Source organism: Parasteatoda tepidariorum, chromosome 1 (genome assembly GCF_043381705.1).
Source record: "Parasteatoda tepidariorum isolate YZ-2023 chromosome 1, CAS_Ptep_4.0, whole genome shotgun sequence".
NCBI classification, from domain to species: Eukaryota; Metazoa; Arthropoda; class Arachnida; order Araneae; family Theridiidae; genus Parasteatoda; species Parasteatoda tepidariorum.
This window is the reverse complement of record NC_092204.1, coordinates 8,083,639-8,108,235: the sequence shown is the minus strand read 5'-3', so window position 1 is coordinate 8,108,235 and position 24,597 is coordinate 8,083,639. Positions and strand designations below refer to the sequence as shown.

The following is a 24,597-nucleotide window of genomic DNA, read 5'->3' as shown; positions in this document are numbered from 1 at the left end:
TTTTTACATAATTGAAGAAAAAACTCCTGTTAATAGCAAATCTATGTTTAATTTAAAGTCGAAAATTTATGTAAAATTTTAGTATTTTAAATTTAGAATATTTTATTAATCACTGAAGTTTCATCTGCAGTTGACGAGGAAATTGGCATCAATCAGGTGCTTTAGATTTACAAGCATGGCGGAAAACGATGCGGGGATGAATAATCACGATTTAGAAGAATCTAGTCTAACTAATAAATCTTTAGAAAATGGGCCTGTAATTACTGAGATTGATGATAATGATCCAAATGAAATCATTAAAAATAATAATGATGAACAGTCAGTCAATGCTGCCCTGTAAGCAGAGTATTAAAACCTTCTGAATTTCCTTTAATGAATGATTTAAAAAAAAATGTACTTCCTCATTATCTTTGTTCACAAGTCAATATTTTAAATTAAAAATTGATTGTTAAGTTATAGTGCATGCTCTTGAAGCAATTTTCTTTTTAAATTTTGTAATTGCTTCTTGAAAGAAAACCTGGAAGGGTTGTGGCTGTGTTATACGATTTTGACAGTTTATAAATTTTATGTTATCGCATAGAATTTTGTATCATTTTAACTAACGTGAATAGTTAAAGCCATAATACTGTAATATAATGAAGGTTCTAAATCCCAATTTTTCTACATATATTTTTCGAGCAAGTAAAAAATCTCGAAAAACGGTGTAGATGCATAATAAATCAGTACTTGAGATTGCTGCACTAATTTATGTTTAGCTGCACCAAATCAGCCATTTTTGCACCAAATTCTGCTGCACTTCTACTTCAATTTATCACACTTATGGATATAATAATTGTTATTTTAAAACTAGTAAGGAAACTTAAGATTTCTTGGCGAATTTTTGAAAAATATCCCATTTGGAATAGATTTTGCAAGATTTCTATTTCTAAGAATTATTATTTGAGGTACAGCTGTGATGAGTTGAAGCTGAACAGCAATAGGTTTTCTACAAAAATTGCATCTGCTAAGTTGGATCTCTGCGTAGTTAAGAAATTTGACATGTCACCAGCACAAGTGAATAAAGCAATTTTATTTATTTAAAGAAAATTTATAAAGAAACAGTTAAAATTATTGTTTTTATTAGTGGCTACTTTATCACATGCTCAGACAAAAGCAATAAGCACCAAATTATTGCATTTTTATTTGCTTTAACAGATGCCATAAAACTGATTTGTAATTTTCATAGTATTACAGCCTTGTGATTTCAATGGTTATAATTGTTACATTATTTGTCATGCATATTGAAAGTAAAAACTTATATTTTAGTTCAATGTGAAGTTTTAAATTGTTGCTTTAAAACTAACAAAAAATACTGTATCATAAACATTGAAAAAGTTATCACATTATTCTGTTTTTGAACTATTATATTAGGTACTTCAAGATCAGCGTTACTCACTCTTTTGTTAAATGACATCTTATTGTAGGGACAAGTCAGAAAAGCAGAATTATATCTCCAAGACTATAATTACAAATGCTCTTTAAGAGCCGTGATGACTCAGGGAGCTTTTGCCTTGCAATGAGGCGAACCAGGTTTTTTTCTGCAAATAGCTCGCACTGACTACAGTGCTGATGTAAAAATATCCTTTGTGGTAGATGGATCAGTGCCTTTGCCACCTGGCTAGCTGGAATGTTTTCGTAGTTTTCCTCTCTCTGTAACTGAAAGCAAGTTAATTCCATCTAAAAGTCCTCCACAAAGGCAAAATTTCTCCCACTATTTGATCCAAGAGTTCCTTCTGGATTGAGTTCAAAATTACAAAGCTATGGAAATGAGCATATGTAGTCATAAACACAAATCGATGAAATTTGTTTTGTTAAATTTTTGATTGTCAATCTGTTATGCAGTTTCATCATTTTGCAGTTTAAATCTGTTATGTCAAAATACTTCGGCACTCGCCAAGAGATGTAAGGAGTGTATATCGATGAAAATTTTTTTGTTGAGTATTTGATTGTCAGTTATTTTATATTTTCTCTTTTACATTTAGTCCTGGAGATCCTCCTAAAAAGTCTAAAAAGAGAAACAAAAAGAAAGGAGGAAAAGATGCAGCAGCTTCTGTTGAAGTTAGTGAAGCAGCTCCACCCGATGTTTCAACTGCAGATTTAAAGGTAAATCTTATAAGATTCATTTTCTATTTATGTACCTTTTTTTTCTAATATGTAATTAGGTTATTAGATTTACGTGAAGTGTATTATCTTATCTTGTTACCCGTTTTCCATTGTAATTTTTTAAACTTACTACGTATACTTTTTTGTCAAATGTAAACTAAATATATCAATTTATCATATTAAAAGTATAACTTGTACTTATGAAATTGTACTTTCTCACATGGTTCGAAAAACCAGGAATTATCTGGAAATTTGATTTTAAGAGAAAAAAGAAGAAAAAAACAACTCTGTGAATAAAACAAATTTTGTCAAAAACCATTAAGAATTTAATAATAAATCTAGAACAGGGGTTTCCAACTTACATCAGGCCGGGGGCCACAATTAAAAACACAGATCAAATAGCGGGCCGCAACTTTATCAAAAATTTTTGTAGGACTCTTTTATGTTTGATTCATTAAATATTACTGTCAGAGTTCTACCAAGTTGTGCAAAACAAAAATATTGAATTACAAATTAAAATAAGAAGTAGATTTTTAAAAATATTTAATTGCAATTAATAATATTTTTAAAAATATTAAATAAATAATGAAAATTCGGACTACATTAACTTTAATCCGCACCTATGTATTAAGCAATTAATGTGCAACAGATATCAAATTGTTAAGATATAAAACTTTAAAAATGTTGGTATTAAAACTTACATAGTAGCACACAAAATGTTCAATGAGAAAATTGAGGTTTGTCTGCTGCAACCACCAGAGAATAGATATTTACATTTTAAATTTAAAATTTACAAATGTGTGTGTAAATATTTTCGTCCAAAATGAGTGGTTTCAAAAAGTTAAATCGGAGAATTTCTTCGAGAAAATTTCTGATACGCACATGCTAAATTATATTCACAAAATAAAAAAAAAATGAAATAAAAAAGAGCAACATACACGATTATTTTTGTATTTGAATAAATATTTTCTTGTGGCAAAACTTAAAAAATAAATTTCTTTGCACCGTTGGTATGTTAAATTTCACAGAAACGAAGAAATTAGGTTTTTTCAACGAGAAAAGTATTTTAAACCCATATAGATTTTTTACGAAAAATGTCCCCAAAAAATGACAACTAATATATTTTATTTCGCGGGCCACAAAAAAGGACTTCGCAGGCCGAATGCGGCCGCCGGGCCGCCAGTTGGAAACCCCTGATCTAGAAGATGGCCAATTCTAAAATTGTTGAGCACAATAAGTACCTAATGTTCAAAATAACATATATTTTTAATATTATAAATTTAACATCTCTATATTGTCTTGTTTCAAATTTTTTTCTTAAATGCAACCATATTTTCAGTTTAATAGTACTAAGTAATAAAAAATTAAGCTTTCTGAATAAATTTTGGTTAATAATTTGAACATAATGACTGACCTGACTCTTAATAAACTATGTTTCATTCAGATATTAAGTTCTAGTTTTTGTGGGAGAATTTTCTTTTTATCTATAATTTGTATATTTGACATATTTGCAATATATGACATATTTGCTATCAAAATGTAAGTTTCGTTGCTTATTGAATTTAAAAAATATATATAATATTTGTGTGGAAATATTGTCATGCATAGCAAAAGGGAAATCGGGAATTGTATCGAAGTTTTCCTGGAAAAGTCGGAATTTTATTTTTAAAATTGAGGGAGAACCCTGTGAAGTAGTTACTGCACTGATTTAAATGAATGAAAATTTTAACTCTCAATAATGAAATATGTTAAATCAAAAGAAACTTTCACAATTGTTTATTATTGTTTAATTTGATAATGATTAAATGTCTCTTCCTTATGGATTTGAAAACAGGCTCAGTTGCCTTACAGCAAGCTTAATTGTTACCTTCTTAAAAAGCACAAGCAATACAGATTCATAAATTTAGCTGTGCTCAGGCAAAGTTTCTCTTTTTTTTTTGTGTTTGTTGCAATAATTTAATTATTTTTTTTACACTTGAAGGGTTTGTCAGCTACTAAATTGCAAGAAATTAAGAAAGCCATGGAAATTCTGAACTTAAACATGGTTCATCAAGGTCCTGCAAAAACCCATGAAGAAGCCATTAGAAAGCATTTTGAGTTTTGGGATACCCAGCCTGTACCAAAAATAAGTAAATCTCTCTTCTTTTTCCCCTCTCCTTTTTTGACATTAAATAAGGTGAATGAATCAACTTTAAATTGATTGTTTGTATTTTATCTGTCTAAATACTGTCAGACCGCAATATAAGGTCACCCCGCATATAAGGTCACTTTTCCAAAGTCCCGGCTCACTGAATAGGAATTCTTTGTGACAGATTATCGGATATATGGTCAAGTTTTAAAAATAGTTATCGCTTATAAGGTCATTTTTGTCTGAGGCGAGGGGAGCTCTTTTCTAACAAAAAACTGTTTAACTTCTTTACAAGGCAATTACCCCTTTTGAGTTCTATGAAAGTGTTGCAACCAGCGAACAAGGTACAATTTTTGAAATTGTTCCACAGTGAGGAAAATGACAGTGATCCTGAGACTGTAGCTGTAACCCAAGCGGAAGCCTTCAATGCAATAAATGTCATACGAAATTTTTTTACAAACCATGAGGGAGCTGAGAAACATTTTGGGAAGTTGCAAAATCTAGAAAACATTGTTCGAAAAATGAAACCAAAAACGAGACAGACTTGCATAAATAATTTATTTTAAATAAGGTAAAATGTAATGTATGTATGTACACTTTGAGGAAATTTGTAAACAGCTTTATTTTAAATTAAAAATTTTTAAAAAATCTAACTTCTTTATTTCTGTTAAAATTTATTGACTTAAATATTTAATGTATGGCTGATCGTTTTCGTTTGTATTACCATTTTTAAAAAATCATAATGTGTACTATTTAAGTGCTTAGTTGCAAACTGCTAATGAATCGGTTAAAAGGTCACCCTGCTTATAAGGTCACTTTTGCGATGTCCCTTAGGGGGACCTTATATCGAGGTCTGACTGTATTTTATGTAGCTATAATAATGTACTTTAAAGTTAATAATCATATTTCCTGTTTTTATGAGGAGATTATCCAAGGTTATGTATCCAAGGTTAGTGGCCAAAATGTTAGTGAAATATTATAAAATTTCTGCTATCAAAACTGATGTTTATAATCATGGTAGACTTATCGAAATAGAATTATCTCACTTCGAAAATTATGGTGGACTTATTGAAATAGAATTATCTCACTTCAAAAATTAATTAATTTTGTTGATTCCTCAAATATTATGTATTTTGAAATAAGTAAACAAAATATACTTTAAACATTTTATATTTTGTCCTCTTTAATTATTGTAATTAATCATATAAATATTAAAAAAATAGTGCCACTTCTCATTAGTCATTATTACAATAAAATTACTTGTTTTTTTTATATAATTAATAAATATATTTTTTAGAGTGTGATTCTTTTTATAAGCTGCCTTGCATTTTTAAACAGTGCTTAAAGGTGCTTATTTTGGATTTATGTTTATTAAAAGCCCTTAAAAGTGCTTTTTCTTATTTGGGGTTTGTAAAAAGTGCTTAAATTTCTAGCTCTTATAAAGAGATTTTTTTCTTTGCTGTGTCTATTGTCGTTCTAAATTGCAGAAAATGCATGATTTTAACAATTTTCTCTACAATATTTATCAGAAACTAGTTATTTTATCATGATTATGTAAAGTTTTTGAATTTTATTGATTTTATGTTTATAAATAAAGAACTTTAAACAACAGAAAAAATAATTATTATTACCGCACAATTATGATTTTTTTTTCTTCTGGAAAGTGATTAAAAGTATTTTTTGAGTGCTTAAAAAGTACTTAAAAGGTGCTTATTATTTGCTGAAAAATTGGGCTACACACACTTACTGTATATATTTATTATTATTTTTTGGGTGATGTTCCTGACTGAAAATATTGTTTCTTTGATAAAAACTTGGAGTTTTATGAAGCATGTATCAATTATTCTTACAGGTGATGAAATTGGGGCCAATGCCAATGAGCCTATTGAACCAGACAAAACTATAGATGAAATCAGAAAAGAGCCACTTTCTTTGCCACAAGGCTTTCAATGGGATACTCTTGATATAGATAATCCTATCATTGTAGGTTTTATAATTGTTATTATTTTGTGAATTTTGTTGTTTAGTCAAGGTGCTTTCTTTTCTGCCTTTGCTTTCTTAAAAAGCAATATATTCAGTTTTTATTTTAAATAAAAATAACTATTCCATGGTGTAATTAGAATAATAGTTTTTTTTATTTAAGAGACAGTGTATGTTTAATAATTTTATTTTAAATATTTGAAGTTTTGTATCATCTTCACACCTTGTTTCCTTTAATAAAATTAAACTATAGTAAATTTTTAATTCTCTCCATTATTAAAATGAAAATTATTAAAATAATTTTTAATTTTTTTTTTATTTTTAAACAAAAATTAATTTTAAATGAAATAAAAATAAATTTTATTATAATTTTTTTACTGCTTAAAATATTATAATAAATTTAATAATAATTATAGTTTTAAAATAAATCTTCATAACACAAACAAACTACAAATAAACACCCTTTTGTTTATGAAAATTTCTTTTAAAAAAATGAAATGTCGAAAAATTTAATTCATAAAATTTTTACACCCATTTTGAAATACTTTACATTTTGAAATTTTAATGTTATAACTTATTGTTCTTTTTTCTCCCCAAATCTTTTCCGACTTTGTCTCTATTTTGAAAAATAAATTACTAAGATTTCTTTTTTTACATGGACAATCTTTCTTTTACTTCTTTTCTAATTAGTGAATTGTGTTTTAAGACATGATCTTTTTTGCCCTTTTTTATTTTGTACATAATTTCTAAGATAATTGCATTTCAGCTGATATGCCAGTTATTTTCATTTTCTTGATAACTGAATAATTAGTATATCTACTGATTGTACTTAGGGAAGTGTAATTTTAAATGACCTAATTTGTATTATGAATGTTTAGGTATGAAAAAGAAAACTCTTAATTATCTTTGGCAAAGCTCAGCTGAATTTGAGTTTTTAAAAAGCTTAATTTGTTTTAATTCGTTGTTGAATAATTATTGAATTAATTACCAATGAAATTTTTATTTTTTTCCCCTCATCATGAAAGATTTACTTTTCACTTCTTTAAAATAGCTATTTATGCAATTATTCGAATCTCTTTCTCTCTCTCTCTCTTATAGTCTATGTCACGTGGCCCTATACTTTTTAAAATCTAAAGTCACCAAGTTCAATAAAAATTAATAAGTAAATAAAACTAGTATTTAAATAAATTAGGAAAAAATAAAACTAATAACTTAAATATGAAATATCTAGAATTATAAAAATAAGCAGCTAAATTATATCCTTGTAAGCAACTTTGAGAAACCTGAATTCTTAACCCCTTTTCCCAATCTTTACGATCGATGGATTTAAAGTTATAGTTTGCTAGTTTTAATACATTTTAAAAAGTTCAAGATTTAATTATTTTTAACATTAAATGTGATGTACTTAATATCTATAAATATTAATGTCTATTGCATGTTTATATTAATAAAAATTAAAAAAAAATTATCTTTTATTTAAATTAATGTAAGCTATTTGCTAACTAATTAATGTTAATGTTAAGTTACCAAATTAATGTTAAGTTATTTGCTAACTTAATATTAGAGCTTCAGTTAAATTCGCAAAACTAATTTTTTTGCATATTTTCCAAAAATTCACTTTGAAAAGTATAATTGGCTAGCAACTGATCTCACTCTGTATTAATCTATTGATTTTAAACTTTATTTAATAAGTTTTTATGAATTATTAAAGTTTCACTGAAGGACCTCTTGCTTTTGTCTTTTTATTAAAGTTTTTTTTTTCGCCACTGAAGCTGTTGTATTGAATTAAAAGAAGAAAAAAATTAGAATTAAATGGAAGCAGAGCATGAAATACCTCTTAATTATAATAATAATTATTTTCCTTGATGAGCTGTTTTTTATATGCTTCGTTAGCTTCACATATATATTTTTTCTTTGTGTGTGATAGATGTAAATATTACCATAAAATTTTGCTTGCTTATTATTATGTTTGTTTTTTTAAAATAGTATTCATTTAAGGATAATATTTGATGAAAAAAAATCTCTTTCAGATCAAGCTTCTTTAGCAAAATTTTGCATTTTCCCATTTTTTTAGATATAAATTTTATTTATTAATTTTTTTATTTAAATAACATTAACTTATTATTTTTTTTTTACCCCAACTTCCAGTTAAATGAGCTGTATACTCTTCTCAATGAAAATTATGTAGAAGATGATGATAATATGTTTAGATTTGATTACTCACCTGGATTTTTACAGTGGTAAGCTCTCATATTCCAAATGTTATCTTTATTTTATTTTTTTCATATGTAAACACAAAATATTTGTTGCTTTGATATGTGACCAATGAGGAGAGTTAAATAAAAACATTCTCGGTATTACGTAAGAGCAATAGTGATAGAAATACAAGTAATAGGATAACTATCCCGTTTTTCATAAGGTTGATTGCAACACAATCTTTATAACTAATTCTACACTTAAAAGAAATGCAAATTCTGAGCTATGACATTATATAATGCAGTATGATGTTGCATTCTACATGTTTGATGTGTTGTGAGAAAATGAACAGTTCATTTGAATAGTTGCTTTGATAACTTTGCTTAGGAAACATAACTTCAAGTTCACCCAAACATTTGTAAATAATAGTAACTGCAGTTGATCTGTTTATTTAATGCTGTCAACTGACCTAAAGTCACAAGCTGAAATTAATTATTTTTATTAACGTTTAATCCTTAGGTTTTTAATAGCAAACAATTTGATTAAAAAAAATATATTTGAATCAGTTTTACTTGTTTTAAAAATACTGAAGTTAATATTATTTATTTCATGCTGTCAATGGACGTAATGTTACAAGCTAAAATTAATTATTTTTATTAACATTTACCCCTTGTGTTTTTAATAGCGAACTATTTGATTAAAAGAAAAAAAGTAAATTTGCATCAGTTTTACTTGTTTTAAAAATACTGAAGTTAATATTTCCTCTTCTCGAACAATGTTAATTATAGCTGGATAATAAATTTAGTTAATTTCTTTAATGCTATTATTAAACTCATATTGTACTATTTATGTCTCTTAACTAAACTCAGTGGTGCAAAATCCCATGGAAAGCCAAGGCCTACTGTGCCTATCCCAGTTTTCTTGACCTTGGACTCTGGGGTGCAGGAGCATATGTTGCGAACGCAGAACCTCTAGTTTTTGGTCCCCAAGCACTCTTAGTGCTAATTTTATCGACCCACTAAAGGAATAAAAAACTGAGTCGACCTTGCCCGGTGCAAGAATAGAATGCAGGACCTGTTGCACAGGAATGTGAAGCACTAACCACTCAGCCACCATGTTTCTAATGTGATGTCCTTTTATGGTTTTCACTGTTTCTTTTTTGTAATGTGACTTATTGAAACTCAAATTATATTTTGTTATTTAATTTCTAGGGCATTGCAACCTCCTGGGTGGAAAAAGACATGGCACTGTGGAGTAAGAGTTACAAAAAGTACGAAACTCGTAGGTTTTATAAGTGCAGTTCCTGCTAATGTTAGCATATATGGAAAGTAAGGCATACTCATTAATTGTCCTGATTATACAATTTTTTGCTATTCAAAAATAAAAAAATAATCCTCTTCTTTAAAGAGCGTTTGTCTTTTTCGACTTACCAAGAAAAAAATATTAGTTTTTGCACCTTTTCTTACCGATGCAAACATGATATAAATAACATTCACATGATTAAAAATCACACATTGCGGTTCCTATTTACTCCGACACCAACCGTTTGCTTATGACTGGTACAACAAGTTGACCAGAATGATAGACATCACTAGGATTCAAGCCAATAGGGCAGCATCGCGACAATTGTCGCTAAATGTTCTATGAATATCGCTAATATCATATGCATGGGCAACAATATTGTTGTCTTGAAATATGTTTGGAAATTACAAAACAGTAATAAAATAGTTTTTCTTTTCTTCAGAAATCCACGCGTTTAAAAAAAAAATGTACTAATTTTATTCTATGTGTAGGTTTTAGTTTTAAGATTTTTTCAATGGAATAACTGTTATTTTTTAAACTTTTATTATGTCGCTTTTTGATATATGTGAGATCAACAATTATAATGTATATACCTATTTATTTTACATGGCACCATTAATTCTGGTATTTTATCATGAGTTGATTTTGCGATCGTTCTATTTATGTCTCGATTTAAACATAATTTTTTGCTCTTTTAAAATTTACTTTTAGATAATTTTTAATGTAATATTTTGTTAGTTCTTACTTTCTCTGTTTTCCTTATTTATTAGTCTCAGCATTTTAATCTGTATGTTGAATCTATTTACTAACATTATTTTAGCTTTTTTTTTTCTCTTTTAATAAATTCTAATCTTCAATCATTATGGGTTAATGACCCTAATTAATTTTAAGGTGTAATCGATGGCAATTAATAACTTTTGATCCATAACATGAATCATGCATTGATATTTTTTTTCTCAAGTTTGTCTATCCTATTAAATTTTTGGATCACCTAGGTATTGGGCCACTAAATTTCCATTGCTGCTGTGAACCCTAGGCCATTCAAAAGATTAAAATATTTTTTACAGGGAATAGAAATACATATATTTTCTTGGTTTTCACAAAGAGCTGAGTTTATTTTAATTTGCATTATATTTTTTGTAGGTTTTAAAATTTTATTGTTTATCTTATGTTTTATAATGTGTTATTTGTTATTAATTAGTATTAATTTTTTACACAGGAAAAGAAAAATTGTAGAAATCAATTTCCTATGTGTACACAAAAAGCTTAGATCAAAACGTGTTGCACCTGTTCTTATTAGGGAAATCACTAGGAGAGTAAATAGGGAAGGCATATTTCAGGCTGTTTACACAGCTGGTGTAGTGCTTCCAAAGCCTATTGGAACATGCAGGTATTTAATTCATGCTTTCACACTTATAATGAGTGTAACATTAAATCTTGATAGTAAACAAAACTTTTTTAAAAATATTTTGCAGGATAGAATATGATAATAGAATTTATTTTTATTTTGGGACCTTTTAAATCATTTATAACTTATGTTCAAAAGGAGAAAAAATGATAGAAAGAAACAGATATTTAGTGGTGTCTAAAAAGTTAGTGTTTCAAAACCGATTAGCAGCATATATTTTTTTTCGTGATACCTCATGCGTATTATTTGAAAATTATTATTCTATATTTGTTGCAATTTTTCTAAAATTTTAAATGTTTTAAAACTTACATATTATTTTTAATGCGAATCTACATTACAAACTCAAAAGCAGCCTCTAAAAATGTTACAATATCGAAAATTGAATATTTTTTTAATAATTTAGTTAAAGTTGAATCAGTGCTTAAATTTCTAAGTTTTATAGCGTGTATTTCCTTCAAAAATCAATTACTTTGAATAATTTTATTACATTGACTTCATTTATTTAATTTGACTATTTGAAGGTCTTTCTTGTCTGATATAACTCCAGTTGTTGTAACCTCTTTTAATGTTTCTGTTTCTTACCATTCACCACACACAGAGATATTTTTGTCCGCAGTCATTATTTTCTCATAAATATCAGTTTCTTTTGGATTTATTAAATTATCAGGTTTTTTTCTTTTTAATCAGCAGATATTCTTATCTCTGCACATATTTTGCATGTCTACTTCTTTAAGGGGAATGTTTCACAGGGCATTTCTTTTTAAACATTCCAATCTCTTCTAGAAATGATTCATTAAATTACTTAACAAATGGTTTTATGAATTGTGATTAAGAAAGCATTTTAAATTATTTAGAAATCAGGAAGAGAAAAAAAAATGATTGACCAAAAATATTTTGGGGAAATAAAATAGATGATCACTGAGGTATTCGGTAAAAAGAATTATATATTTTTTCCCATTAAGCAATGTAGCAAACACAAAAAATGTGGTTTTTTTCGTGATATCAAAAACTTTGTGTTATCAAAGTGTTGACTGTTCATATTTTTTAAAATAAATACTATATTTTTTAAATAATGATAATGGAAAACGTCTTATTGCATGATTTATGCAGAGTGATTCGTAACAGATATGCTGAAATTAAACTCAGAGTCGCGACAGCGCATAGAGGGCCAAGGCCTACTAAGCCCATCTCAGTTTTCTTGGGCTCTGGGCTGAAGGAGCAGATGTTCCGGTTATTTGGTCAGTTGAACGCAGAACCCCCAGTGTTTAGTTCCCCAGCATGCAGATATACAAATTTTATAAAATCTTTTTTAGAACATTTGTAGCAATTACCTATTTGAAACAAAACTAATATTTTAAACAATATTTTGATGATTAATTCATTAGATTACCCCTGCATATCCAAATTCAGCATATCTGATCCTATCTCTAGGTATTTCGAAGAAAAAATTGGTTAAATGCAACAACAAAGCTCTTGTTTCTGTTGTTGAATTCACAGTTTGAATTCTGATCATTTGCAAAATGAAGTATCACACGTAAAGTTTGTATTAGAATTGTAGCTCTCTGCACGATATCATCAATTTTCAAATCTTTATTTACAAAATGACAAGAGAAACTCCTTTCTAGGTGGGTCGCAAGCACTAGAAAATGTTGATTCCCATTAAAATAGTGTGTAGTGACGAATGAAAGATTCCTACTTTCAAAATCTCTTGATGATTTGTCCATTCACTCAACAGCATCTTCTGGATTTTCCCATTCCTCAACTTATCTCATCATCTTATAGTTTTTCCATGTAAATGGAAGTATAGTTCGTTCACCAGGAGTCTGTACTCGGCTCCACCTCCTGGGACGAAAGAGTTCATTTCAGTGCTAAGAGAAGAAACGTCTCCGCGCTTGAAATTGTGACAACCCTTAATGCCCGTCAAATGTAAACAATGAATTCTTTTCCCGTCACTTACTTCACTTTATCATCAGCTATTATACCTTTCGTTACTCTCGCTAATTGAATATATTGCAGCAAAAAAAGTCTCAAAAAGGACAAACTATTCACTCAAAAGAGAGAAATATCATTAAATATTTGTGAAATATTTAATGTTAAAAAAATGCACATAAAGATTGCGAAATAAATATTTTTGTCACATGATCGCCAAATAGCAACCTTGTTCACGATTGTTCACATCAATCTCCCAAAAATTAGGAAATAGTATTGTCGAATACGACGTGATGAAGGCGGATCCGAGTGCCAACTCCTGGTGAACGAACTATAGTTATAAATTGAACCCTTAACTGATGATGAGAAAAGTTCCTTATGCTCGAGTATTGTTGGAAGTTGGACAAAGGCAAGAAAAAGCTCCTAGCTGTAATAAGGTTTGAACAAAACCTCGTAAATACTAAATACCTGTTTCTCATTTTCCAATCAGTACCTTTTTTTTAAAAAAAAAATTGTGGAGAGGAAATAACTTAATAAGCCATAACGTTGGTCTCAAAATAATCTATTCGAATTAAGCCCCAAAAATTTACATAAAAGATTGTTTTCAAGATTTTGTGTCACTCTTGGTGCCTCTTAATGTTGTTTTCATTCTTAAAACTCAATTCCACCATTCTTTTGTTTTAGATATTGGCATCGTTCTTTGAATCCTCGTAAATTAATAGATGTGAAATTCTCCCACCTCAGTAGAAACATGACTATGCAGAGAACGTTAAAACTCTATAAATTACCTGAAGTAATTGTTTTTTTTAAATTTATTCTTTGATCTTCATCATTATTAGTTTCATTTATCTGTATCATTATTAAATGTGTATTCTAAATTACATTATTATAGGCTACAAAGATACCAGGTTTCCAGACTTTGAAAGAAAAGCATGTTAAACAGGTTTTGAAGTTAATATGTGAGGTAAAGTATTAATTTAAATTCATTCGGAAATTATACTTTGACTCACAATAAATTTTTTTGTTGTTATTATTCTGTAAAATAGAGACTTATTTACGGCAAACCTAATCTTTAAGCAATGTCTATACTAAAATGTGTAATGCTTCACAATTACAGAATTTATATTATTTACCATATATTTAAAAGAGAAGTCAATAGACAAATACAAATACTGTTAATAAAAATAATAGTGGAATTTGGTCATCCATCAATCAAACTTTATTATTCTAAATTTAAAAAATTTACTTTGTTTATTTTAAATAAGACAAAATAACAGCAATGTTTTGAAAACAATTTATTTTAATACTTAGTTTTATTTCAATGTAGTATTAATTTACATATTTTTTTCCCCTTAATTTTTAAAGATTTATCTCAATATGTATAAGTTGAAAATATTTTTGAATTATTATATTTTTTGTAACTGCAGAGAACTTTATTTTAGATATTAGTCATCTAACTTTATTTTAGAACAAAGTTAATTTTGTCAATTAGAATTTGGCCATTAGTCAATTCAACTTTATTGGTTTATTATTTTAATTGAATAAGTTAGACAATGTTTTGACATTTAAGAAGTGTAGTTTTTTTTAAATAATAATTTAAAAAGCGTAAAATTTTGATTTTGTTTTAATTTTATAAAATTTTCTTTTAATACATGTGATTTCAATGCTATAACAAAAGTTTAATATGTTTAAACCAATAAATCTTAAGCAATTGTATTTTTTAAGAAAACATTAAAGTAAAGCTTATGTTTATTTTTCTTTTAGAACTAAAACAATCAAACTTTATTATTTTAAATATATGGATATATGTAAAAAAAAAATTCTTACCTAATATAAAAAAGTAGCATTGTTTTCTTATCAAATAACACTGACTGTTAACCAGTGCTCAAGTTAAATGGAACTTCATTAATGAAATACTATTGCTTATATTTTTTAAACATATTTTATTATTAATAAAAGTTTTATGGTTTCTAATAAATTGCTGAAATTGAAATTAATTTTTCAAATGTTTTTAAAACTTTTTATTTGCTTTGTTAGTATCTTTCAAAATTTGATTTGGCTCCCACCTTCAACGAAGAGGAATTTCGATATTGGTTTCTCCCCCGTCCAGATATTGTCAACAGTTTTGTGGTTGAAGTAAGTTATTTAGAAATATTGTTTTTTACTTATTTTAGTCTCTGTTTTTTTATCTCTGCTTAAACTTTCCTGTAATAAATGTTTTTCTCATCTTTTTACCTCAATTATATAAAACAGAAAAGAAACAGTATTGTAATTTTAATCCATTTACATACCTGCCAAGTCTCCTGTTTTTTAACGAAGACTCCTGTATTTTGTGTATCTTCTGTTTACCTGTATATTCTCAAATTTCTCGAGTATTTATAGTTTAAGTAATCATTAGTAATGATTTAAAAAAAATCTACTTAAGATTAGGATTTATATACATAATTGTTACTTGGGTAAATGTAAGTGCTTATATTATTTCCAATTTTGAATTTCTCTTTTTGACTTACATAATTATGCATGATGTATCAAAACTTTACTCATAGCCCAAAAAATTTCTCTAGTGAAATAAAATATCCATTATTTTATTTCTAGAATGCATTCAGTTTCACTGATCGAATTTCTGATTAAATAATTTCTGATCAAGTGGCTGCTTGAAATCCTTACTTTGATACAACACTAAATAGTAATTCTATAAGAGCCACTCGAATAAATAGTTTGGTTTTTACTCAGAGAACTGATGTTTAACAACAAAAAAAAGTATATGAATAGCTTTGACATAAATACTAAACTAAACTCAGTGACGCGACAGCCCATAGAGGGCCAAGGCCTACTGTGCCCATCTCAGTTTTCTTGGGCTCTGGGGTGCAGGAGCAGATGTTCCGGTTAGGTGATCAGCCGAACGCGAAACCCCCTGTGTTTAGTTCCCAAGCATGCTTGTTACTCATTTATGGACCCACTGAAGGGATGAATTGACATAAATACAATAAAAAAAATTAATAAATAAAAATGATGCAAAAGATTTGCTAATTGTACTAATGGTAATACAAAAACTGAAAAAATAAAAATTCACGGAGCAATATTAAATCGGGATGATATGAAATCTATTTTTAAAAGAACATAATAACTGTCAGAGCAATTCCATTAAGTAATATTGTAATTAATTAAAATAATTCTGTAAAGCAAAATCATAGTATTGTTTTTTATAATTAACTATTTTTGCTTTACACTCATGTTCATCTTTGTTTAATTAAAAGAAAGAAAAAATTTAATTTCCAACAAATTTATACAAATAAATTATTACAATCATATTTGTGCTAATTTTGTACTATAAAATTTGGTTTATGAATAATAGAGAGAAAAAAAATTTATGCCGTAAATTAAATTTTCTGTTTTTTCTTCTCTCTTTATATTCTTTTAAATGTGTCACTGCAAATTACTTTGTAATTTTGTGCCTATACTTGTTTAGGCATATTTACATTAGGTACCTATATTTACTTTCATTAGTAAAGAGATTAATTATGTATGTGTGAACTATGTGTGGCACTATTAAATTAAAACTAAATATACTCAACATTTTTAACATTACAGCTTTACAATAATTATAAAATGGCAACCAACTGTTTTTGTGGCCCATTACTTAAAATTATTGGGGCATTCTGCCTGTTGCATTATAACTGACTCTCCGATTATAAATTTTTATGCAACGAGTTTTAACTATTTAATCATTCTTAAATTTTGCAGACAAAATATTATCTAAACAATTGTTTAGAAACAAACTTGGCCCTGTGGCAGAATTTGTTTAGACTTTCTGTGACAAACCTCTCTAGCACTAATATCTTTCTGCAAGATACTTTTAATAATAACTAATATACATGTTATTAATTATATTTAAAGTAACAGAAACATTGTATTTACATAGAAAAGCCTATTTGGATATAATAAAATTGTATGTATTTTTTAAAAAATGAATATGTAATATTTTTTTATTCTAATATCAAGGGCGATATTCTCACATTTTGTAAGAGGAAAACGCACTTAATTATTTCTTTTTTCGCATTTCGTAAATCATCATCACATAAAAAAAAATAATTAAAAATCATAAAATCAGTGAAAGAAACGAAAACCAAAACTATTTTATTTTTCCAAACGGGAATTAAAAAAAATCATGATCATTTCTTCCGCTCTGATGCTTGAAAAAGGTATCTCTTGAGTATAATTGTGGATGAAAAAAAAATCTGAAGAAAAGAAATTTTTTGATTCATTATTCTTTATTTTTCATTCCTTAAATAAGAAGAATCTAAAATCAAAATTACAATTTAATCAAGAATCTAAAAATTAAGATCATTTCATTCCCGTCTGATGCGCGAAAAAGGCATCTTTTAAATATAATTTTAGAGGGGGAAAAAATTCGAAAATTTTTGCAGAAAAGAAAACCAAAATTTTTTACTTTCTAAAGGAAAATTCTTTCTGCAAGAAATCTGTAACGTTCTGCGACAATGTTGCTGTGTTGCCGAGATTCTGTCGTGGAGAAACTGGGTTTGCACAAAAAAGTAACCCTTAAAAGAATAAAAACCTATTCTCTTCTTGTCCTGTGCTTTCATATTTGCGTGTTAGGATATCTTTATCCAATCTCTCCTGCTATTTGTAATTTATTTTCAGTATTAATACTTTATGTTTTAAAGAGAAAATTACATTATGTCAATATTATATTCATTGAAATAAAATGGAAGAAATGTTGTGCATTTAGTTGTGAGAAAAATTCCATGAAAAAATGGTACATTGTAAGTTTAAAGTTAAACTAGTATTACAACTCATCTGAACTTGCATTAGGAACCATGCCCGAAGCTGATTGGATGGAACTTCTAGAATGAGGAAAGTTTTCTCTTCACATGGTAGCTCTTTGAACCTTGCTAAAGAAAAACTTCTCCTGTATTAAATCGAAATAGAGTCATAATAAGGAAGCATTTAAAATAATAGTACTCAATAAGAAAAAAAAATAAGTGCCCATTATTAAAATCACTACAAGTAAAAAAAATTTATTGTAATTTATAACCATATTACAATACAGTACAGAACCCGTTATCCGGAATTCTGAAAACCGGAAAACCAAAAAACCGGAACGAAATTCTACAAATTTCCCCCCCATTTTTTAAAACAAAATTTTTTTTCCTCATAAGATTTTAGGATTTTTCTTTCTTTTTTGAAAGATCTTTACCTTACCATCATTTTGGAAATAATCATTAGTGTATTACTTNCATGATGTATCAAAACTTTACTCGTAGACCAAAAAATTTCTCTAGTAAAATAAAATCTCCGTTATTTTATTTCTCCAATGTTTGCAAGTATGCATTCAGTTTCACTGATCGAATTTCTGATTAAATAATTGCTGATTAAGTGGCTGCTTGAAATTCTTACTTTGATACAACACTAAATAATAATTCTATAAGAGCCACTCAAATAAATAGTCTGGGTTTTACTCAGAGAACTGATGTTTAACAAAAAAAAAACTTATATGAAAAGCTTTGACATAAATACTAAACTAAACTCAGTGGCACGACAGCCCATAGAGGGCCAAGGCCTACTGTGCCCATCTCAGTTTTCTAGACCTTGGGCTCTGGGGTGCAGGAGCAGATGTTCCGGTTAGGTGGTCAGCCGAGCGCGAAACCCCCTGTGTTTAGTTTCCAAGCATGCTTGGTACTCATTTATCGACCTATTGAAGGGATGAATTGACATAAATACAATAAAATAAATAAATAAATAAAAATGCAAAGGATTTGCTAATTATACTAATGGTAATACAAAAACTGAAAACATAAAAATTCACAGAACAATATTAAATCGGCATGATATGAAATCTATTTTTAAAAGAACATAATAACTGTCAGTGCAATTCCATTAAGTAATATCGTAGTTAATTAAAATAGTTTTATAAAGCAAAATCATAGTATTGTCTTTTACAATTAACTATTTTTGCTTACATTCATGTTCATCTTTGTTTAATTAAAAGAAAGAAAAAATTTAATTTCCAACAAATTTATACAAAAAAATTATTACAATCATATTTGTGCAAATTTTGTACTACAAAATTTGGTTTATGAATATTAGAGAAAAAAAACTTGTGGAGTAATATTTTTTTATTCTAATTTCAAGGGCGATATTCTCACATTTTGTAAGATGAAAACACACTTAATTATTTCTTTTTTCGCATTTCGTAAATCATCATCACGTAAAAAAAAATTATTAAAAATCATAAAATCAGTGAAAGAAAAGAAAACCAAAACAATTTTATTTTTCCCAAAAGGGAATAAAAAAAATCACGAGCATTTCTTCCACTCTGATGCTTGAAAAAGGTATCTCTTGAGTATAATTGTGGAGGAAAAAAAATCTGCAGAACAGAAATTTTTTGCTTGAATATTCTTTATTTTTCATTCCTCAAATAAGAATCTAAAAATTAAGAACATTTCGCTCCCGTCCAATGCACGAAAAAGGCATCTTTTTAATATAATTTTAGAGGGGAAGAAAATTCGAAATTTTTTGCTAAAGAGAAAACCAAAATTTTTTACTTTCTAAAGGAAAATTCTTTCTGCAAGAACTCTGTAACATTCTGCGACAATGTTGCTGTGTCGCCGAGATTCTGTCATGATGAAACTGGGTTTTCACAAAAGAAAAGTAACCCTTAAAAAAATAAAAACCTATTCTCTTCTTGTCCTGTGCTTTCACATTTGCGTGTTAGGATATCTTTATCCAATCTCTCCTGTTATTTGCAATTTATTTTCAGTATTAATACTTTTAGTTTTAAAGAGAAAATAACATTATGACAATATTATATTCGTTGAAATAAAATGGAAGAAATGTTGTGCAGTAGTAGTGAGGAAAATTCCATGAAAAAATGGTACAACCTAAGTTTAAAGTTAAACTAGTATTACAACTCATCTGAACTTGCATTAGGAACCATGCCCGAAGCTGATTGGATGGAACTTCTAGAATGAGGAAAGTTTTCTCTTCACATGGTAGCTCTTTGAACCTTGCTAAAGAAAAACTTCTCCTGTATTAAATCAAAATAGAGTCATAATAAGGAAGCATTTAAAATAATAGTACTCAATAGGAAAAAAATAAGTGCCCATTATTAAAATCACTACAAGTAAAAAATTTTTATTGTAATTTATAACCATATTGCAATACAATATCAAATCAATCCAACATTTTAAATTTATAATCTAAAATTTCCTGCGAGTTACAAAGTTTTTTTTTAAATAAATACTTATTGTATGCTAACTGCACATCTACATGAAGTTGTTTTTATGAAAATTTGCTGCATTGAACGTTTTTTTTAATGGTATGTTTAAAAGTATAAACTGCAATTTGAAAATTGTAAATAAAAATATATTTTACAGGTAAATGGAACTGTTACTGATTTTGCAAGTTTTTATACACTTCCTTCAACTGTCATGCATCATCCTGTTCACAAAGGCCTGAAAGCTGCTTATGCTTTTTACAATGTTACTAAAGGCACGCCACTCACGGAATTGATGCAGGATGTTCTCATTGAAGCTAAGAATGTGAGTTTTGTTTTTGAAAAAGGAGATGTTACTCTTGTGCAGTTAATTAGTTTGAATTTTTTTAATGTAATAATGAATTATTCCAATACTTTCATATTATCAAAAAAGTGAAAAAAGATTTTTTATGGCTTTTATCTTGCGTAATAAGAGAAGTTTTAAATGCCTAAAATTTTAAGCAATTGTGTGTAATCAAAGCTGGATATAACTACCTCACCAAACAGTTGCATAGATTTGTTTCAGCCAATTGCCCAACTCGCCCTTTATGTAAAGCTGAAGAATGTGAAAACTACAATTTGGATTCTTGTCTTGGGCTTCAGAAGGCAGTGGTGGCTAATGCTGTTAAAAATCATTGTAACTTATTAATTAACTATTTTTGAATTGTATTGAGTTGCCTGTCGTAGACTGATGGCGGCCATGCTTTGGTCGGGCATTGGATTAAAAAAAAAAGCACTATAATGCATCAGCCCTAAATTTGTTTATTTAAAAATGACTTTGTTAAAAATTCTAAAATCGTGAGAAAAAAGTTTTCTTTTGAACTGTCTATAAATTTTACTGTGGTTGAGGTTTCATATGTATCATGGTGCGTAGCGTTTTTAAAAAGTGCTTAAAGGTGCTTATTTTCGTTTTTTAAAAAGAAAAACCTTTGAAGGTGCTTTTTATGAGGTATTTTTAAAAAGTGCTTCATTTATCCCTTTTCGAAAATGAAATTTTTTCTTGACCTTGACCATACAGATTTTCGCCACGTATTTACAAAAGCTTAATTTTTCACATTGGTCTATTCAACATTTTCACAATTCATTCAAACACAATGCATTTCGTTGTAGTGTCTGTCTGTAGCGTAAGCACCAATCATTTTACATTTTTCGGGAAATACATGCGGGTCCGCATATGCGTATACTGAGCTGAATTCTCTGAGATTCTTGCAATTCTGCTGCATTTTGAAAGATATTCTCAAATTCAGGTTTCATTTTCCATCCTCTGATATCGAACAGAAAAATCTGTCGATCTCTTTATGATGGCTAATATAATCAAGAAAAGAGTTCTTTGTCAGAAACTAATTATTTTATCATGATCATGAAAATTATTTTGACATTTTGTTAATGTATATAGTGCTTAAATTTTTTTTAAGTACTTAAAATGTGCTTATTTTTTGTTGAAAGATTTGGCTACGCACTCTGTGTGTTATACCTGATTTATTTCAATATTTTTAGAATTCCAACATAATTTTTATGAAAGATAAAATCTTGATTACATTTCCTTTTTTTAATCATGCATTGAGAGCTCAGTCATTTATTCTTTTTAGATCCTGGTAAGAAATAATTTTTGTATGTTTGGTATTTGTTGTTTCAATAACTATAAAACTTGAAAAGATTGAAACATTTCTGTTGAACATTAGATTCTGATTAAGAAATATTAAATGGAATTACAGAAAGATTTATCACCCTTGGATGTATGCATTAAACCCTTGGATTGGTCTTAGGGTAAGATTTTAAAAAGATCATAAAATTTTGTAGCAAATTATTAAAGCTTGTTTCACTAATTTTATACCTTTAAATAAAATTCTGTGGATAAAATTCTTGTAAATGTTTCAGCTATTGTTAACTATGTCTCATTTACAAAATTCAGAAAGAACAAAAAAAAATTTAAAAAAAAACAATTGTTCTGTTTTGTAATTTTGGATTTTTACCAAATATTATTAATAATTATTCAACATTATTATAATATTTTTAAAATCTTTATTTATTATTTTAAATTTTAGTTTTGAATTGTGTACAATTTTTCTAAATGATTGAAATAGACCAAAACTTTGTTTTAAGAATATTTTTTTGATTTTTTTATCAAAACTATTTTTATTATTATTATGTTGATTTTGATAGTTGATCTTTGATTTATCAATTTTTTTACTTATTTTTTGCCAAGTAAAATCACAGTTGATTGAAATAATTTTTCTTAGAGTTAATGGAAATTTTCAATTCAAGATTTCAGAATAACTTCTATAAGTAATATAAAATTGTATTTAAATTGCATATTCTAATAAATTTTTGATATATCTATACGAATAAAAAAAAATTCAAATAAATGCTGTATTTAACAATTATACCTGTTGGTTGATTGAAAAGAGATTTTTTTTTTCTGTGTTTAGATGGGCTATGATGTATTCAATGTTCTTGATTTAATGGAAATTATAAAAAAAAGATTTCGGAATAACTTCTAAAAACAATATAAAACTATATTCTAACTACACGGGTCTGTTCACAGTAAATTTACTATCGTTTAGCGGTGTCTTCACAAATTTAACTTTAGGAGAAAAGGTATTTTCACAAAAAACTTTTAAAAAGCCATGTTCTCTTGCAAACCCCATTCTCATTGCAATCTATGAAAAAGAGGAACTTTTCCACCAGCTATCTTTTATGAAAAGATATCATGTGTTTGGTCAGATAGTGCAATGTGGTAAGGTTAAGAGGTCGCTTACACCATATCAAAGTGAGGTCTTTTTTTTAAATGAAACGACGAGGCTCTCCCTCTATGAACTGCACGTAAGTCGAAATTCAAACATTATTCTAAACATTCGAACATTATCTTAAACACCATTGTAAATTTATTCTAACATACCTTTATTTTTTATGAAGCATTTCTTTCTCTGTGAAACTTTTTCTGTATGACCTAGTCGAAAATGTTCTCATAACGAAAATATCTTTTAGTGCTAGTACTGCTAAATGCATGTTTTTATTAAATTCAAGTTGAAATTTTAACTATGGACAATAATTTTTATAGATTTTTAAATTTGGATACAATTTTAAGGCCAAAATTTTACAACAGCAAAATTATTTTTGAATATATAAAGAAAAAAAAAATATATAGAAATTTACCAGTCATAAATGATTTTTATTTGTAGTGACAATTTTTGAAAATATTTCTTTACCATATTTTCGTGTTAATTTTTTAATATAATTTTTAATTTTCACAAATTATGTTTAAATTTGCACAAAATAGATACCTCTTAAAAAAACCTAGACAGACCCCTGATATATTTAATAACATAATATTCAACTAAATGTTATATTTAACAATTATACTTGAAGGTTGATTTTTTCTTCTCTCTCTCTTGTGTTTAGATGGGCTATGACGTGTTCAATGCACTTGATTTAATGGAGAATAAAACTTTTCTAGAGCCTCTTAAATTTGGAATAGGAGATGGCAATTTACAGTATTATTTATATAATTGGAGATGTCAGCCTATGTCGCCTAATCAAGTAAGACCTCACTTTTTATTATTCTAATNTTCTTGCTCCCGCGTCGGATCTCTTCTTCCATCACAAGATGTTCAACCAATTGACGCAAGAAGGTTCTGCGGTTTTTTACTCCGTAACCATTTTCTGTGTATATAACTTGACCATTTATACCTGCTACGTTGAGAAGGACAGAAAATGAGATAAAATATATATATTTAATTCATAAAAATATTATATCCATAATACTTGCGTCAATGGTCGCGCTGCCCCAGAGGGGTGATTTGAACGGTTCCAACTCTCCATCGACATGTTCTAAGGTCGGTTTTACACGGACATTTGAGTAATCCAAAGTTAGGAACATAACATTAGGCTCGACCCCCGGAAAAATCTATTGACGCCGAAGGAGGTGGAAGTGCAGTAGGGATGCACCTGTGAGGTGCGCGCGACTAACGGAAGGTTAAAGAAGACTCTTGTATTTTATGACTATCTTCTGCTTACCCGTATGTTCTCAAATTTCTCCGTCTTTGTTGAAGAAATTTTAAAAAAAAAAATGGTGATTAAATATTTGCTGATGGCAAAAATACTTTTTTATTCCTCAACATATAGTATTATTGCCAGAATTGCACTATGTTGAGTGTTAATAGTTTAAATAGAGCCATAGCAGCTCAGGGGATAGAGCGTTCGCCTTCTAATGAGGTGAACCTGGTTCGAATCCCG

The 24,597-nt window shown here is 28.0% G+C and overlaps 1 protein-coding gene across 2 annotated transcripts in view; it reads left to right on the top strand.

The window, feature by feature from the left end:
• The first annotated feature begins 147 nt into the window (after positions 1–147).
• Positions 148–24,597, top strand: part of LOC107437000 (N-myristoyl transferase) — a 29,936-nt gene continuing 5,486 nt past the window's right edge. The window contains exons 1-12 of one of the 2 annotated variants that reach the window (XM_043041200.2): positions 148–336; positions 2,022–2,142; positions 4,124–4,271; positions 6,123–6,253; positions 8,399–8,490; positions 9,658–9,774; positions 10,968–11,138; positions 13,770–13,878; positions 13,978–14,049; positions 15,123–15,221; positions 20,483–20,647; positions 23,764–23,901. In XM_043041200.2, coding sequence (XP_042897134.1) covers positions 176–336; positions 2,022–2,142; positions 4,124–4,271; positions 6,123–6,253; positions 8,399–8,490; positions 9,658–9,774; positions 10,968–11,138; positions 13,770–13,878; positions 13,978–14,049; positions 15,123–15,221; positions 20,483–20,647; positions 23,764–23,901 — 1,524 coding nt within the window. In that variant the 5' untranslated portion in view covers positions 148–175. Of the gene's footprint in view, positions 337–2,021; positions 2,143–4,123; positions 4,272–6,122; positions 6,254–8,398; positions 8,491–9,657; positions 9,775–10,967; positions 11,139–13,769; positions 13,879–13,977; positions 14,050–15,122; positions 15,222–20,482; positions 20,648–22,790; positions 22,878–23,763; positions 23,902–24,597 lie in introns of those variants that run through there. The other variant, XM_043041201.2, reaches the window with a different exon arrangement.